Source organism: Dasypus novemcinctus, chromosome 18 (assembly GCF_030445035.2).
Source record: "Dasypus novemcinctus isolate mDasNov1 chromosome 18, mDasNov1.1.hap2, whole genome shotgun sequence".
NCBI classification, from domain to species: Eukaryota; Metazoa; Chordata; class Mammalia; order Cingulata; family Dasypodidae; genus Dasypus; species Dasypus novemcinctus.
The window spans coordinates 81,765,933-81,785,476 of NC_080690.1; the positions used below are offsets into that span (position 1 = coordinate 81,765,933).

Here is a 19,544-nt window from a genome sequence, read left to right on the forward strand (position 1 = left end):
TCAAGCTGTCATTAGAGAGCCATGTCCTGTCACTCTTGGCATTTTCATGGCTGTGGCCCAGCAAGGCAACCTCAGCAAGGTACAGATTGGTCTGTCTAAGCTCCTGCTTTCATAAAAGGCTCAGCTTCCTCAGCACCTGGAATAGGCCAGCAGCTGCTTCCAGGACTGCTGACACCGGAGCTGCTAGAAGGCTCCGCAGGAAGCATTTGGGATGGCTGCTGATTTTGTGTGGGTAGACGGGATTCCTTTCCCTAAAGTCACTCTTGAAAACCTGGAGCTTCTGCGGGATGAATTTGTGGTGAAGGACGAAGATGTCATTACACTTTCTTACCCAAAGTCAGGTAAGGAAGCAGGATCCTAAACTGAGGAAGGCTGGGGGCTGATGTCACCAGTGCCTGCTCTCTGCTTCCCATTGGCTGTTGGTGATCAGAGCAGCATCCTGTTGACTCCAAGGGCAGAGAGAGGCCCCCATAATCCGAAGGACCTGACATCATACGGGGCCTTGCTGGAGAGAATCCTGAAGCTGATGCTTGTGATCACAAGGGAGTATTTGGGGGGAGAGTTGGTGAAGTATTTCTACCCTGAGATTTCAAGTATGAATGTTAGTTAGGTGAAGGGGGGAAGGTGTGTGTATAAAAAGCCTAGAGTAAAAAGACGCATATTCAAGGAATTGCAAAGCTAGGGACCTTTGTCCCATGTAGGATGGGAAGGAGGGCAACATGGTGAAGCTGGATGTGTTCACAGCGATAACCTACAGCCCTAACCACCATAGGGGTCAGCAATTTTCAAAAGGCCACTGGTGCCGAATTTGCATTCTTCTAAAAACAACCCAAACAAGGAACTTTGAGCCTTGGAGTTCACCTGCCCAACATCTGTTTACCAGTGATAAGGTAAAACCAGCACCCCTAAGGCCAAAAGCTTCCTGCCAGCTGCTCCCCACAGGGCTGTCTCCAGCACAGCAGCAGGCCCCTTCTTTTATGCTCTCCCCTTGGAGGGTGGGGTTTCCCCTGGCTCGCATCCTCTCTGCAGTGGGGCTAGCCTCCGGGAGCTTCTGGCTGCAGGAGCTTGCCCCTTGCACAAACCTGTGGAGCAGCAGCCCTGAGTATAGATTCTGTGTTACATCCATTTAGTGATTAATTCTTTCTCTCCATCAATTCTGAAATCCTCAGGTTCAAACTCACCCTAGCTCTAGATATGGAATGAGATAAACTGGTTAGGGGTGAGTGTTGTGTGTCTGATGAGGAGGGAGCAAAGAAGAGGGAGCAGCAGGAGCAGGGGATGCCCAGGGAGGTGTTTTGAGTGCAGAGAACTGACCAAATGCTGCTGAGGAAGGCAAATAAGGAACATCAACATAATTGGATTTATGGGCGTGGGCATCATCTCTGAAATAGAAAACTGCCTTTAAGAGGCAGGGCCAAAGGTCAGATTGGCTTAGGCATCACTTTTTTCTTTCTTTATCTAGGAACCAACTGGTTGGTGGAGATCATCAGCCTGATTCATTCCAGAGGAGACCCCAGCTGGGTCCAGTCTGTGGTCACCTGGGATCGCTCACCGTGGATAGAAAGTGTGGATGGTTATGAATACATAATGAAGCGTACACCCCAAAAAGGCCCACGCTTCTACTCCTCCCACCTCCCCATTCAGCTCTTCCCCAGGTCATTCTTCAGTTCCAAAGCCAAGGTGAGCAAACCAGGGCAACGGCCCTCTGACCTTCTAGGGCATCATGAATGCCCGTGTTTTAGGGTCCGAGTTAATATGTGGTTTCTTAACGTGAGCATATTAGACAACCTTGTTCCAAGCTATAGTGTCTGACATTAAGTAAACTCTGTGGGGTGGCTCCCAAAAATATTGTCTTCGTTAGTAAGTTGATCACTGTCTCACCCCAACACTGAGTTGCCCATTTATAGGTTATAGATCAGAACCTATATTTCAGAGGAAATATGGCTTGCTGCTCACATCTGGAACCCAGCTGTGTTTCTCCAAGCGTGATATCATCTATGCATGGCATGGCTTTCCCAATCAGAACACCACATGTAGCTCAGTGGCTGAGTGCCTGCCTCCCACGTATGAGGTCCTGGGTTCAATCCCTGGTTCTTCCCCCCACTCCTTAAAAAAGCTCCACATGCCTCATGGATAATTCCAGGAGTTCTTAAGTATGGCTCTAACACTGAGTGACCCTGGGCCAATAAATGCAAATGTGTATTCTCCTTAGATTATTGTTGAAATCATATGACACCAAAGATGTTGAGTAACTTACATGAAACTCCCTCATTAAACCATCTTATGTGATATGGTAGTAGAAGTATTATCAAAGGATTCTAAAACCACAGTGTGCTAGATTATGTTAATGTTGTGCTATATTTCTCTCTACTTGTTTATTGTCAGGTTCATTTGTTTCACTGATTTCTCCAGGGGCATGGAAGTTATGCTTATTTTGTTACTTTTTTTTTTTTTTTTTTTACTATTTTACACTAACCTGGCATAATGTTTGGTACAACATAGAGACTTTAGAAAATATTGGATGAAGAAAAGAATGAATAAAAACAAAACAAAAATGACCCAAGACCAAGGTCTGGAAAATTATAGGGGTTTTGTTTCAGAAAATTCTGGTTTGAATCTTGGCTTTCCAGCTTTTAAGAGCAATAGTGCAATGCCTTTGCAGCTCAAATAGGTGGTATTCATTCCTGAATTCATTTATTCTTTTATGCATGCATTCCTGCATTTTTTTCTTTGTGTATTTTTAGATATTATATATCTAGTGTGTATTAGGCTCCATAAAAGAAAAAAATGTGCTGACTGAGGTCAACTCAAGTTAGCTCCTAAAGGATTAAGTGGAAAAAGATGATGAGTAGACCTATAATTAGCTACTTCCATAGCAATAACACTGCTTAGCGATTGTGTGGCATTGTATCTGATGCCAGGGCATGCTCAAGGAATAAGACCTATTTTTAAAACCATCATAAATATATTAAGAGGGTGAAGCAGAGAGAGAAATGTAAGGAGGGTATTGGGCCTCCCAGGAGGGCAGGGGTTTGCAGGTGGAGTATGGATGGAAGCTTTGGTCCTTCATTTAGGGTCTGAGCAAGGGAAAGCTGGGGTGTTGAACTGTGTGACTGAAGCTTTTGATCCGCTAGACGGGGACAACCTGGAGACAGAACAAGGTGGAGCAGAGCAACTGTGCCATGGGCACCTGAGTTGATAGACATAAAAATGGCTTTACTGTGCTGTTAATTTGCTGTCAAGAGCCTTTTAATGAATTACAGGAGGAAAAATATTATCTTTAATATTTGCTCACTTAATTACTGTTTCTGAGGCTCTTTACAGTTTCCTAGATGCATTACCATTTTCTCTCATACTGAGAGACTTGTTTTAGCATTTAAAAAAAATACATTTTTAATTTATTTTTAAAAGACACATAGGCCACACAAAATGTTAACTTAAAAAATATAGGAGATTCCCATGTGCCCCACTCCCCAAGCAGGTTTTATGGTAGGGTAGAGCTACTGGTAATAAATTCTCAGCTTTCATGGATAAAGGATTCAGGGCTAATGGTTGTGTGTGCGTGCACGGATGTGTTTTCCTTCCAGCACTTTAAAGCCAGCTTTCCACTTTCTTTGGGCCTATATATTTTCCGATGAGAAGCCAGGAGGAATTCTCACCTTTTTCACACTGTACAAAACGTTAGCATGTTTCTCTGGCTGCCTGGGTGCCTCCCTGGATGCAGGGATGTTGATGAGTTAAGAGCAGCTGCCATCTTGGTGAGTCTCCAGCGACCTTGTGCTGTGCCTGGAGCCCAGCTGTGTGCCTCAGTTTATGGGGTGTGCTGGCAGCCGTTCTGGGCTCCATCTGTCTAAACCGGCCTCCTTTCTGCGGTCTCATTCTCTCCATTTCAGTTACCCCAGCATCCCCAAGTCATGACCTCTGCTCCCGTGCCTCAGCATGACTGAGCTCACACTGCAGCTCCCTCCACTGCATTTGAGAAATTGTCCCCAACAGAGAATGGGGAGACCACGGCTCTCAATTCCTTAGTTCCCTGCTCCTGTGACTCCAAGTCTTGCTCAGCCTCTTGGCAACTGCTTGAAAACTGTTGTCTGAAATATAATACTTAGTTTTATAGTTTTCTGTGGCAGGAGGATTAGTTTAGTACCCACTCCTCCATCATAGCAGAAGAAGAAATCCTGTTTCATTGCTATTTCTCGAAGGGGAAGAAGAGAGAGAATTGAGGTAGGAGATTATTGAGAGGTAAACTGATTATTTGCATAGATTTCAGGGCCTGGGTGTTATCACAAGATAATAAAGTTGAAGAAGAAGGAATATTTAGGAAACAATATTCCTTGAGGAACTTCTAATGCTAGAAGCTTAAATGCAAATGACTTTCCTCCCCTTCTCTGCTTTCCATCAGCCATGCGGTGAGGTAACTTTTCTCAATTGCTCAAGGTCAAAAACCTAGTTGTAGGTCAGGTCCTCTCCATGTCAATGTCGAAGAAAATGTGGCATTGGTGTGGAGAAAGTGGCCATGGTGGCTGCTGGGTGTGGGGAATGGGAGGAAGAGTTGAGATGTGGAGGCATTTTCAGGACTTGGAGTTGTTCTGGGTGGTGCTGCAGGGACAATTACTGGACATTGTATGTACTCCCATGGCCCACTGGGTGGACTGTGGGAGAGTGTGGGCTGTGATGTGGACCATTGACCATGAGGTGCAGCAGTGCTCAGAGATGTATTCACCAAATGCAATGAATGTCTCATGATGATGGAGGAGAATGTTGCTATTGGGGGAGTAGTGGGGTGAGGGGGGTGGGGGGTATATGGGGACCTCATATTTTTTTAATGTAATGTTTAAAAAAATGAATTGAATAAAAAAACAGAACATGAGAGAGAAGAGAGAGGGGGGGAAGGGGGAGAAGGAAATGGGGAGAGAGGGAGAGAAAACTTCAGCAGAGAAGAGAGTCTGAGAGACCCCCCCCTTCCCTCTTTCACCCCTTCAGCAACAATCACTCAGGGCTGCTTGCTGTCTGGTTGCAATGCCCTCTGCAAGCCCCTGGGGATTAGCCACATTTCATGGTCACAGTTACTCAAGTATAGAAAGACTGCAGGGATTTTAACAATATATAGGTATGTTCATGAAAATAGCTAATAAATGCTTTGTAACATGAGTATGAATATATGTATTGTATAAATATATGGTTATTTATACTGTATAAATATGTGCTTACAGAACCTATACCTTGTGTATTATCTGTAACATTACATAAAAGTTATGTATATATATATAAATATATGAACCACATGTAAAATTATTTGTGTTATATAAAAATTTTATATGAATACATATATGTTTACCACATATGTGTAAATATGTGCATTACAAATAAATGGTATTTCATATATTTTACATACATAAAATATATAGACATATAGTAATATATGTACTGCAATATTGTGTTTTACTTGACACGTATATTTACATACACATGTAATGTGTACTGTAGTTCAATTTACACATATACTACACTATATATTATATACATATATACTATATAAAATTATATAATTATGTAACTATTGACACATGCATATATTTTGCATGTAGAATAGTATGAGTACTAATATTTTTATAGTGTGCATAATTCATATACTTTTCATGTACTATAAACAGAAAAACACTGTATATGTCAATATGGTATATATACTATATAAATATGTATTTACATATAGTAGATAATATTTATTGATATATTTATATTATAAAACAACTTATCTGCTTAGAAGAAATTTAAAACTAAAACATTTCTGAGTGTGGTCACACATGGGGGTGCCAAAGGTATGGAGAAGCATGAGGCACGCAGGAAGGATGATACCATGAATGTTCTCTTGCTCAGGTTGACGTGTTCGTCATTTCACCAAACACTAGAGTTTTCTTTTGCATGTTTTTTATACTTCACTAAAATATGATCATAAGGGAAATGCTGTCATGTAAGGCACATCCTCCCATGGTAAAATCACACCTCATCCATTTGCTAATGTACTGATTTCTAGCAAATTTTTTAACATGAAATATTATGCTGTATTGCTTGTCCTCTCGTAAAATTACTATTATACTGCAGATAAAGTGCTGCAATGCTTGGTTGCTGATATAGGGTATATTCTCAGCTAGTGTTATTAGTTATCGTAACTATTTATATTGTCCTGATTATTCCCATTACCACATTGTTATCACCATACTACAAAAGAGGAAACTGAAGCTCAGAGAAGGGCTCTCACTTGAACAAGTCACATAACTAAAGACTCAGGACTCCGGGCATGTCCAGGTACAGCCCTGGGGTAGGCAGGTGGTCAGAACTGGATCCAGCACATCCTAGAGTGTTTTCAGGTTTATTGATACCATTTTTCTCTGAGATTTCTGAATTGACAGCAGCATAATGAAGTTGTTCACCCCACGATTTTGAATTTTATAATAAATAGAACATTTTTATACTGTTAGCCATTAACATCTCTCTGATTGGTGATTGTGAAATGCTGATTTAGTGAACACTTATAGGTAAAGAAGCTGCGACCTGGACATGAAATGTCTGGAAGAGCACTGATTAGGGAGAGAGTCAGTGACAGAGTCCCAACAAAACTCAGGTCTCCTGATTCACACCCAGGTCAGCTTACACAGTGGCACCAATATTGCATGACACCATTTTCCCTTCAAAGTACTGCAGGACTTTCCCTTGGCTTGTATTGAAATGTCCTTGAGGGCAGAAACAACCCATGTCTTGTTCATTGTTCCAACTAGAGTAGCTAAATAAATTCCTGGCACACAGTAGCAAACATTACTAAAGCAATGAATGGAAGAAGACTGATGTGTAGCCACATTTTAATGGGGAATAGCTCTTTTGCCATTTTCTAAAATCTAGGAGCAAGGGAATGAGATCCATTTATTTCTCACTTTTTTTTTTCTTTTCACTTAGGCTATTTACATAATCAGAAATCCCAGAGATATTATTACTTCTGGTTATTTCTTTTGGAGAGGAATGAAGGTTGCAAAACCTCCAGAGTCATTTGAACAGTTCTTTCAATGGTTCCTCCAGGGAAATGGTGAGTTTGTCTCAAAATATGGTTCTCTGTGGAATGGTGGATTCCTGCACCTCTAATCCAAGTAACACTGTCTCAGGGTAAATAACTGACATTGCCCTCCAACCTTGATGTCGATAAGCCTCTAGTGCCACCCACCTTAGTCTACACTCTCTGCCCCCTCACAGGTTTTCCAATTATTCTTTTCAAACACATGGATACTCATGTTCTCCCAGTCCACCTTCTTTGTAGATCTCCTTATTCTGAATATCAGCTAATCCTTGGATTTCCTCTTTATGCCTCCTCTGCCCTTGATTGCTAGACTTCAATGTTTGTTCTTTCATCTTTCATCTTCCTCATTCCTCTATCAGTTGATGATAAATCCAAATATTTTTTATTAATTACCTTTATATGTCTCAGGAGAAATGTCCTCTTACCAGAGAAGTGCTCCATAGTATTCTAACAAAAGCATTCCTCTCTAATCCTTCACTTCCTTTTATCTTCCTTTGACACATTTCATCATCTAGCATATTGGTTGGTCCTTCTTTGTCTCTCTCTTCTAGAATGGTTTTTCTTTGAACCCACCTAGAGACTGGGTTTTCATGACTCTGTGCCTTCTACCTGCAAGAGTATATGCAACATAATGGACATGTCATCTGTAGTATGTTAGAGTTAAATCCCATGATCTATGACTTCATTTTTGTTTCCGGGCTACTAAAACAAATACCATGTGCTGGTTGGCTTAAACAGTGGGAATTTATTGGCTCAGACTTTTGAGGCCAGATGTCCAAAACCAAGGCATCATCATCAAGGTGATGCTTTCTCATGGAAGATGGAGGAGTTCTGGGCCTGGTGACCAGCAATGCTTGTCCTTGGCTTTTCTGTTACATGGCAGCCTCTCCTGGCTTCACTTGCCACTGACTTCTGGCTTTTTCTTGTGGCTTTCTCTGTGTCTGAATTTCATTCTGCTTATAAAGGAATCCAGCAATAGGATTAAGGCCCTTCCTGATCCATTGGCCACACCTTACCTGAAGTGATCTCTACAAAGTGTCCTATTTAAGATGGGTTCTCACCCACAGGAATGGATTATGGTTAAGAACATACTTTTGTGGGATACATGGCACTAAGCCAGCTCTCACTTGCTTCATGCAGAAGACTGTCCTTCCTCTTCCTCTCTTTGAACCCCTCTAGTTTATTCTCCATGGAGCTTCCCTGCACCTTTTCAAATTCCAGGTGATAGCTTTTTCATGGTTTGTCCTCCTGCTCAAGCAAAATCTTTTCCTTTCCATTCAACTGATACAACTACTGATCCCTCTCATCTCCATTCCTGCCTTGCTGCAGGTTTCTCTTTGTTCACACTTGATTCAAGCTGCATGTGCTAAGCACTGGAAAGACCACATTCCTTTTGTCCTCGACATGAGGTTTACCTCAGCTGTTACCAAAAATCCTATAAGCTGCCTCTTGAGCATTTTATTCCAGTTCCTGCCATGGAGTGTCCACCTGCTCAAAAGGACATTGCTGTGAGAACCAGTTAGAATTCCAATATCTCCACCTTTTTTCTTCTATCTCCTTTAGGTGCACAGGCATCTCTCAGCCAAAATAAATGAAAACTGATTTTATCTAGATTAACCCACATGAGGACTGTCTGCTGCCCATGCTTAATGAGCATTTGAACACATCTACCCACATCGGCGCGAGCAGCTGGAGAAAACAAAGCATAGGAATATGTCTGAGTCCTTTGAAAGTTTGTGCTTGTCATTCATAGAGGACCCCAGATGATAGCTACTTAGCAGGAGAGAGGAACAGCTGCCAGTGGCTAAGGACTGGAGGGAGGGAGGAGAATGTGGGCATTTAAGGGCACCCTGAAGGATCCCTGTGTTGAGGGGGCTGTTCTCTAGTTAAACTGTGATGGTGGGTACCTGGATGTGCACATTTGAAAAAATTACATGAATCTAAACACACACACAGGAGTAAATCTGGGAGACTCTGAATAATATCAGTAGACAGTATCAAAGCAAGTTCCTAGCCGTGATAATATAATACAGTTTTGCAAGATGTTAACACTGGGGGAAGCTGTGTAAAGGGTACCCAGGTTTTTCTCTAGTCTTTCTTTTTTTTTTTAAGGTTCACTTTATTTTTTTTCCCCATCCTCTTCATTTCCCCCTCCCCTACTTTTTTGCTGTCTGTGTCCATTTGTAGTGTGATCTTCTGTATCCATTTCTTTTGGTCTTCTCTTTTTCACCTTTTCTCCTCTAGGATTCACCAGGATTTGATCCTGGGGACCTCTGATGTGGAGGGAGGTTGCCTGTCAGCTGCACCACCTCAGATCCTGGTTTCTAGTGGGCTTCACCTTGACCCTCTCTTTTGTCTCTCTTTTATTGCATCATCATCTTGCTGCATGACTCATTTGTGCAGGCACTGGCTTGCCACAAGGGCACTGGCTCACTGCACAGGCACACTTTCTCTTCTTTTTCCCCAGGAGGCCCCAGGGATGGAATGCAGGCCTTCTCATATAGTAGGCAGAAGCCCTATCCCTTGAGCCACATCCACTTCCCTCTCTAGTCTTTCTTACAACTGCTTGTGAACCTATTTCAAGATAAAAGGCTTAAATATTTTTTTAAATCTAAACTATGATGATATAAACAAGAAAGAAATGCACCATGCTTTGTGTAACTGTCACTACTTCTGTCGACTCGGTTCCTGCAGTAAAATCAATTGCTAGCTTTCTCTCATCTTTTCAAGCATTTCAGATGATAATGTATAGCTTTTTAATGGAAAACATAAAAGATAATTGTGATGGTTAAACTAGTGTGTCAATTCGGCCAGGTAATTATGCCAAATTGTTTGGTCAAGCAAGCACTGGGCTAACTGTAATGCAAGGGCATCTATGGACTTCAGTCACCATTGACTTTATACTGCAGTGGTAAATCATAGATCGCTGATTACAATTACATCAATCAGGGAGACTGCCATCAGCAGTGAGTGAAGCTTAACCCAAACAGCTGAATGCCTTAAAATGGGAAGTGATTCCAGCATTGAGAGAGAATTTCCCAGTTTGTTTTGGACAGTCATTGGCTCCTAGTATTCCTCAAGAAACTTCACTGGACTTTATTTGGAGACCCTGGTTGCAGCCTGCCTACAGAACCTGGACTTATCCATTTCCAAGGCTGCATGAGAGACTCTTACAAAATCACATACTATTGACAGATTCTCTTGTTGATTCTATTTTCCTAGAGAACCTTCACTAATACATAGTCAATTGTAAAGACAATGGGTTAATGATCCTTCTGCTAAAGTACCCACAGCCCAGCTTCAATGCTTTTCAATTAATTATCATCTATTAATCATCCTATTGTCACCCATCTTATTCCCCTGTACTATTTTCAAGCAAAATTAAGATATCACCATGGAAACAGTAAGGGATAAACATATGCAAAGGTACTACATCTCACTCAATATAAGACAGGTGTGAATTTAAACTATATTACCTTTTCTCATCTCTTGTGTTGACCAGTGTACTAGTTTCCTATTGCTGCTCAAAATGTGACCACAGACTTAGAGGTTTAAACAAAACAAATTTTTTAATCTTATACTTCTGGAGATCAGAAGTCTGAAATGAGACTTATGGGCAAAACTCAAGGTGTCTATCAGCAGAGCTGCATTCCTCTTTGGAGGCTCTAGGGGACAATTTGTTTCTTGGCTTTTTGAGCTTCTAGAGGTAACCAATGTTTCTTGGCTCATGGCCACATCATTCCAAACTCTGCTTTCACCATCACATCTTCTTCTCTGACTCTGACACCTGCCTCCCTATTAGAAGAACCTTTTTGATTACACTGGCCCCAAGTATAATCAAGATCTTCTCAAGATCCTTAATTTAATCTAGCATTAACATAGTCATAGTTTCCAGGGATTTTAATGTGGATGTCTCTCTGTCTATGACAGCAAATGTTCAAAACCTTTGAAATGCCTTGGTGATGAGACTGTTGGTAGACAGGCATGATCATTTGTTCCTGGTGGGAATGGAAAATGGTCCAAGCCTAGGAAGGCTTATTTTGCAAAATCTAACAAAATTAGATGTGCATTTTCCATTTGATGCAGGATTCTTACTTCTTTATATGAAAGAATATATTAGAAAAAGTGCAAAAAGGAGGGATGTACCGGGCTGTTCAAATCAGCCTTCTTTATAATAGGAAAAAACAAAAACTAGAACAAATTATCTGCCAACAATGTAACAGAATCCTAATTAACATAAAAAATGACTCCTTCTCTCCTACCAGAGTGGTCTCTAGAATCCATTATTAAGTAAAAACAATTAAGATGTGGGGAAAATTTTATAGAGCATGCTAGCACTTGCCTAAGATTGGTGGACAAGCACCGGAAAGCACACAAGGAGAGGTTTCACACACCTGGAGCTGGGGATATTGAAAAGGCCATGGAGATTTGACAAGAAATGAAGCTAATAATACCTTCCTGATCAAGAAGTATGGACTTCAACCTGTATTTCTATTAAAAATAATTATTTAAGAAGGGTACTCTGGGTTTATGCAAATGGATTTCCATAAAAGATACCTTTAAAGGGTTGTAATACCCAAAATAACTTTCACATTATTCAATTGGCTCACATTTTAGGAGACTCCCTTGCAGACCCACAGAGTAAACATATTCTCCACTACAAGCCTTTTTCCTTTAACAGCACAATATGCCCTAATTGGCTATGATCTTGCATATTTCTACATAAGGTGTTCTTTTCTAGGAGTTTCTACTCTCTCTGATCAAATTTTGATTATTCAATCTATTACTAGGTGTTTCTCAGAGGACAAATGGCATAAATTCTTTAAGCCCCAATTTGCTTCTTGGTTAAAGAGGACTTTGGGATGTATTAATAGAGTGCCTAGAACTTGTCAGTACTCAAAAATTTGGGTGACTTTATTGCAAGGTAAGAAATAGTTTTCATTTTGATTTTTGGAATGCTGATTCCAAGGTCTTGCTTGGAGTTTATAATCTACACTATATCCAGAAACTCAACTTATCATATGAGCCCTGGTGCCATCACCTCAAAAACCAGAGGTCCTATTTAATTAGACCAAACTGTTACTTGCAAACAACATTAAACATCACAAATTACTCAAGCAAAAAGGGAATTATGAAAATGTCATTCTTTATCAGTGACTGCAATATAGGAATTCACCTCGACCTTACTAAGGAACAATTGGAACCCTGGAGTCAACCAGAACATCCTGCATCTCTGCTTGAGAATTTTGTTTGTTTTTGTTGTCAGCATAGGTTTCTATTATTTCCTGTCAATATTATCTGAAAAAGAGCTCACCATTCCTAGAATTGGGGACCTATATTTTGTTGTTGAGACAGCAAGGGTCAGCTAATTTTCTCTTCATGTCCTGGGTAGAGGCACTGGTCATCATGGGTCATAAACCCCAGTCTGGAAACATCAGCAATATTCAAGTAATGGGATACCTTAGGGCATGACTTCTTAAACTACAGTCCTTTGAATAAAGTAAATGTGTGAGTAAAACTTTTCATAAAATGTGCTGTTTCAAAGGTATGGGGTTGGTGAAGAACAGGAAGATCAGTATATGCTACACTTAATCACATTTTCTTTTGGTATCGGGGAAATAAATGATATTCATAATGGAAAGAACAAAAAATTTCACTCCATATTATATTGAGTCCATAACACACTAACTCCTTAATTTACTATCTCAATTTCCTTCAAGTTCTGAATTTTATTTCTCTCATATGTGAAATTGGTTTTAAAATATTTTATCCTATAGAGCAACTAGTGTTTTGCCATCAGTGGGGTAAGTGTAGAATACTATTTCTCATTAGAATTGGGGAAATGGAAAAGAATGTCCACTGCTTCACTCATTTACTCCTCAAATACATACGGCATGTCTACAATTGGCCAGAGTATTACAAGCAATTGGCACACAAGGGTGACCCAAATGACACCTTTTCTCTCCACTTCTCTTGCAGTGTCATTTGGATCATGGTTTGACCATATTCGTGGCTGGCTGTCAATGAGGGGAAAAGATAATTTCCTGGTAGTGGCATATGAGGACTTGCATCAGGTGACCATTCTTCCAAAACTTTCATTCCCTTTCCCACTCCATAGTGTCTAACTTACCTCCATTTTTAATGGTTCTATTCTATCCTCTCAGTTAAAGATTATCCCAGTGAGGAGATCAAGTTGAGCTATTGTCCACCTTTTCCTCATTGTTCTGCATATATAGGACGTGTTCTTTCTTTACTTTTCTTATTCATTTCTTCTTAAAACATCTAAGGCATGCACTGAGGAATTGCCTGATGGGATGTACACAAGCTGAAAAGTGTCATCAACATTTCTGTGGCCAAAGATCTGATGTAATCTTGAAACAATTAGCAATGTCAGGATGGAAAGAAAGATGGGACTTGGCAGGGTTGAGATTGGTACAAGAAATATTTAAATAATCCCAGATTAAGAGAATGTAAGTGTGATTCTAGCATGCACATATATGTAAATATTCAAGTATATTCATAGGAACAGGTGGCTTTTATCAAAGAAGTTTACTCAAGTGGAGCTTAACAGTTTTGTTCATTGGTGCACTTCAGGAGACCTCTGAAAACCAGGCAAGTACCCAAGCAGAAGCAAAATTGGAGTTTTATTGAGTGAGAGGATGAGAAGGGTACACATTCTTGTTGCCTGGTGCAGGGTTTATAAATATCGATTTGGATGTCTTTTAACATTGGTTATCTCCTTTCCATTTCTCCATCACCTCCAACTGTCTATGGTTTTCTTTTTACTCCCTTACCCTTATCCCATTTTGATTATTTTCTAAATGTGTACAACCTAGTCATTCTCTTCCCACTTCTCATTTTTATCTCCTTCTGGTATTCCTTCCCCTGTGCCTCTGCTTCTTTTTTCAGTTTTTTTTTCTCTTAAATTTTATTTCCACGTTCTGATTCTTGTGTTTCCTACTAGGACAGAAGAGGCACTGTGGAGCTGATCAGCCAGTTCTTGGGCTGCAAGCTAACCCCAGAAGAAATGAACTCAGTCCTAAAGAACATATCCTTCCAAGTCATGAAAGATAACAAAATGAGCAATTTCTCTCAATTACCAGATACCATAATGGATCACAGCAAAGCACAATTGATGAGAAAAGGTGAGAAATTTTTCTTGATTTCAAATCAGGAAATGAATGTGCAATGAATTCCCATGCTTTTTAAAAGCAGTTTTAGTGAGCTCTATTCATACTCCATACAATCCCTCCAAAGTATAAAATCAAAGGTTCTCGGTATAATCACAAAATTGTGACTTCATCACCACAATACATTTTAGGACATTTTCATGACTCCAAAAAGAAAACAGCCTTACCCCTTACTCCCCTGCTTTTCTTGACAGATTAGGACATGGAAAAAGGGTAGTATTTGAATCCTAAAATCGGCATGAGCCATCTGAAATCTAAAAATTTAAGGAATGCTCAGGTGGGTGGAAAAAGTTGGTAGGAACAACAGATTGTGTGTCTCAATGGAGTTGAACTATTGGGGGAAATTGAATGCTAATGTGAATGATATGAAATGTAGAAGCTGGATCTGAGAGTAGGCTATGGGGCACTGAGATGATTGAACAGAAACAGACCTTAGGAATAAAGTGACTTTGAGCGGAGTGGCTTACAAGGAGAAGGATATGATCATTCAAAGATATAAGTTCAAAGAACAGCAAACCAGACTGTTAGAAGGACCATTATATGGAAATTGAAATCAACAAGCTTTCTATGATAATTGTAACAGAAATCCAGTGTGCTTGAGTTTGAATCTTCATGGAATGAGGCATTGACCTGATGGTGGTACAAAGCTAGATTGGAGAGATTCTCTGGGTAGTGTTGCTGGTTGCTATGAGATTGAAAAGTGAGAATGAGGGAAACATGTGGCTCAACCAATTGGGCTCCCGTCTACCATATAGGAGGTCCAGGATTTGATGCCCAGGGCCTCCTGGTGAGGGTGAGCTGGCCCACGCATCAAGCTGGCCCATACGGTAATTGGGCCCTGTGCAGGAGAGCTGCCCTGTGTGGGAATGCTGCCTCACATGGGAAAAGCCACCCTGCAGGAATGCTGGCTGACACAGACAGCTGGCACAGCAAGATGACACAAGAAAAGACACAGAGGAGAAAAAATAAGAAGACATAGCAGAAGAAGGGGAGCTGAGGTGGCTCAAGAGTAACACCTCTCTCCCACACTGGAAGGTCCCAGGATTGGTTCCCAGAGTCACCTAATGAGAGTAGAAGCAGGCATGGAAGAACACACAGTGAATGGGCATGGAGAGTAGACAACAGGGGGAATGGGGTGGGAGGGTGAGAAATAGATAAAAATAAATCTTAAAAAAAAATGAGAGTGAAGAAAAGTGGCCTGGAATCAGAAGTGAGTAGGAAGAATAACCTTTCTACCTAGATGGCCAGGCCTAAGTGTGGTTTGGGAGAATAAAACAGCTGCTGTCTTACAGAGATGAGAATATTAATCAGGTGTACACGTAAAATCCTACAACAGTACCTTGCATATAAGAATTAACGCATGAGAGATATTATTTTTGTTGCTGCCTTATCACTTTTCAATCCTCACAGTATTGCTAGGAGGCAAATATTAGGGAAAATCCTATTTAATATTCGGCAAACTGGGGTTCAAATAGATTATGCAACCAGATGTCTGGGGCTAGAAACGATGGCTGGCTGACCCCAGACAGAATTTCTTAGCCACTCTGCTGTACTGCCTATAATTTCCAGGTCAGTGTTCAGGAGAGAAGGCAAGCAGGGAAAGACACAGGCAGTGGAATGCAGTCTTGAGATCCTATTTATACATGTGTTGAAGACTCATTCTTTATATTTAACAGGAATTACTGGGGACTGGAAAAATCACTTCACAGTGGCACAGAGTGAAACTTTTGATAGAGTATATGAAGAGAAGATGGCAGGGCTTCCACGAGAGGCTTTCCCATGGGAATGATGAGCTCATGTTTCTGAATCTGACGTAACTACTGACCTCCTTCTTCTCCTGTGCACAAACAGGGCAGCTGAAGCACAACCTCGATCAGTGCATTCAGGATGCTTTAACCATATAATGCAATTATGCATCTGATAATTGAAAACAACCAAGTGCCTCATTAATTGCATGGCATACTCACTTCAAAACCTTATGTACTAATTAAGACATAGAGAAAAATAAAGAAAATAATATTTTAAAACATGCATAAGTTTTACCCAGGTAAAAAATAAAAGGAAATACTTTGCAATATTTGTGACTTGTGTATTAGAGTAAGAAAGGAAACTTTGTGTACACCAGTACCATGTTTTCTGTAACCATCACCAGTCCCATTTCTTTCTGTCTTTTTCCCACTATTAATAATTACTCTGAATTCAATGTGTATATTTCTGTAGTAGATGCTTCAGTGGTGCCTAGTCCATGTATCAAAACCAGGTCACCTATAGTCTAAAGTTCCTGGACAATTTCAACCAAACAGAAGGCATCTTCCCAGAAAGGTATCCCTTCCCCAAGGAACCCAGAAGCCAAGGAATATTTTACATAGAACGACTAACCTTGAGAGGTAATTTGTGAATTAGGCTCCCTGTAAGCCACTCAGTTCCAGCTACACACTCTAAGACCCTTTTTCCCTAAGGTCCATTCTCTTCATTCATCAGTGCCCCATAGTCCACTCTCAGATCCAGCTTCTACCTTCCATATCATTCACATTAACATTCAATTTCCCTCAATAGTTCAACTCCATTGAGACACACAATCTTTTGTTCCTAACCCCTTTTCCACACACCTAATCTCTCATTAAATTTTTAGATTTCAAATGATACATACAAATTTCAGGGTTCAAATACTACTCTTTACCCGTGTCCTAATGTGTCAATAAAAGCAGGGGAGTGAGGGGTATGGTGGTTTTCTTTTTGGAGTGATGAAAATGTCCTAAAATGGATTATGGTGATGAATGCACAATTTTGTGGTTATACTGAGAGCCATTGATTGCCGTATTGGAGGATAGATAGCCCCTGGCATAGTGTAGCAGTGTAAATGCTAAGATGCCCACCTACAGAAAACCAGGTGAGAAACAGTTCGAATGACATGAACTATCATTTGTAATCTCTCTGTCATTTCAAAGACACAGGGGAAGCAGTAAATATAAGGACCATGGAATTAGGTATCTGTTGAAAAGTGCTACTAAAACACAGAACAGAGAAAATGACAGCTCTGATTTGTTAATCAGCGATCTAAAGCAAAGAGTGAAAGAGAATCTTTTTGATGGTATTTAAAGAAATAGTCATCACTGGAGGTCAGAGAGCAGACAAAGCTAAATTCCAGGTGCAGACCTCAAATGGCAGACTAGAGTAATTCCAAAACAATGTCCCTCCACTAAAGCAATGGTTAAGCTGGCAAAAACTGTCAGAACCAACTTTTTCTGATCTCTGGAATCCAATAAAAAACATACAACAATCAGGGAACACTTAGGGAAGAATGAAGCTGCTTAATTTAGTAAGAGAATGATGTGGCATTTTAATTTACCCTCCTACCATCTCATACTTCCTACCATAATGTCAAGCTGTGAGGACAATAGCCTCTGTGGTAGTTGATATTATTTATGAATTCCAAAAATAGATACTGGATTTTGTTTGTAAACTGGTCTCATCCTCTGGGCATATTAGATTGTATTAGATTCAGAGGTTTCTCTTTTACTTGATTCAATTAAGACTAGGGCTTTGATTCCACATGTCAGTAGGACATTGAGTCCCTGACCCCTTGTTAGCCTGGCACTCACACAAAAGTAAACATGGAGAAGAGAACTGAGAAGGAGAGACAGATCATTAGACAGGATTCTGCAGCCCTGAGAAGAGAGATGAGACTGATACTCTACAGCTGTCCTCCTGAAGAGACCAGAGCAGCCAAGCCCAGGAAGAGAGACAAGCCTTATGCTAGCCTACAGCTGAGAACCAAAGGAGCAGGGACCATGGAGCCATAGGAGGTAGAGACAGACACTGTCACTCATCTTCCTCCCACATGTGGCAACAGACTTTGCTGAGGGAAGTAACTTACACTTCATGACCTTGTGACTTTAAACTTCTACCCTGTATTAGTCAGCCAAAAGGGTGCTGATGCAAAATACCAGAAATTCACTTTTTTTAATACAGAGTATTTATTTAGGGTAGGAGCTGACAGATACCGGGCCATAAGTATAGGTTACTTCCCTCACCAAAGTCTATTTTCAAATGTTAGAGCAAGATGGCTGCCAACATCTGTGAGGGGTCAGCCTTCCTGACTTCCTCTCTTCCAAGGCCTTGATTCTGTCAGGGTTCAGGGTTCTTCTCTTCCCAAGGCTTGTTTCTTCTTTAGTTCAGGGTTCCTCTCTTCCTGGGCTGGCTTCTCTTTCCTCTGTGAGCTTACTTCTCAGGGCTCCAGCTTAAGGCTTCAGCATCCAACTCCAGCATCAAAATTCCAACATCAAAAATCCTCAACTCTGTCCCTTGCCATGTCTTTTACCACCCCCCAGGTGGTGGGGACTCAGTGCCCTAATGATGTGACCCAATCAAAGCCCTAATCATAGCTTAATCATGCCCAGATACAGACCAGATTAAAAACATAATCCAATATCTATTTTTGGAATGTATAACCATATCAAACTGCTACACTCCATGCTCTGAATTCCAAAAAGACATTACAATATTAAAAAAAATCTTAAATCAGTAACAATGCAAGTACTAAATTATATCACATTCAGTTTACAAAATACAGTTTATCTTGGGGTATTGGCCTGTCTGCTATAGACCTCTGACACTTACTAAACAATTTATCTGCTTCCAATACACAAATGAACAGACAAAAGATAAACATTTTCATTACAATAAGGAGAAATTGGGAGGGAAACATGAGTCATGGGCCCTCTACTTTTCAGTAAACCTGCAGGGTATCCTCCATTTGATTTCTGTCTGAGAGTCATTCTTAAAATGATGATATCTTCTCCTTGGTACTTTAAGGGAACCCACCCTTTCCACATATTTGCCCAAACACCATTTTCTTGGTTCCACCCTCATTAAGCTTCTGGGTGTAAACCAAGCTCCAGACCTCACCCTCCAGAATTGTTGTGGTCATTGCCACACCTTACCCAATCTTTGGGTTAGAGTCTTAACCCCCCTAGTACAGTGATGTGAAGACAACATTCCCCTAACCTTAGGCAAACAGGCTCAACCCATTCAGAGCAACGAGTTGACCATCTGGCCTTCCCTAACCTTTGTCACGCAGGCTCAACCCTCTCAGAGCAATGAGTTGACCAGCTGGCCTTCCCTAATCCATGGGGGGCAGCTCAAACAGTCTCAGACCTGTGGGGTGTTGACCTTAACCACCATAAACCTTGGGGAATGTGCTGATCCTCTCTGTCCCTGCAGTGGCAAAACTCTCTGAGAACATTGGACAGGAATATACAACCTCTTAAACTGCTGGGGCAAACTCC

At 40.8% G+C, this 19,544-nt stretch overlaps 1 protein-coding gene across 1 annotated transcript; it reads left to right on the forward strand.

Annotated features, from left to right (window-relative positions):
- Nucleotides 1–54: 54 nt before the first annotated feature.
- Nucleotides 55–16,333, forward strand: LOC101431737 (sulfotransferase 2A1-like). Its single transcript, XM_004467137.4, has 6 exons — nucleotides 55–341; nucleotides 1,463–1,680; nucleotides 6,952–7,078; nucleotides 13,046–13,140; nucleotides 14,031–14,211; nucleotides 15,933–16,333. Exons 1-6 carry the CDS (start codon nucleotides 212–214, stop codon nucleotides 16,043–16,045), a joined length of 864 nt encoding a protein of 287 aa, XP_004467194.2. The 5' UTR covers nucleotides 55–211; the 3' UTR covers nucleotides 16,046–16,333.
- Nucleotides 16,334–19,544: the final 3,211 nt, after the last annotated feature.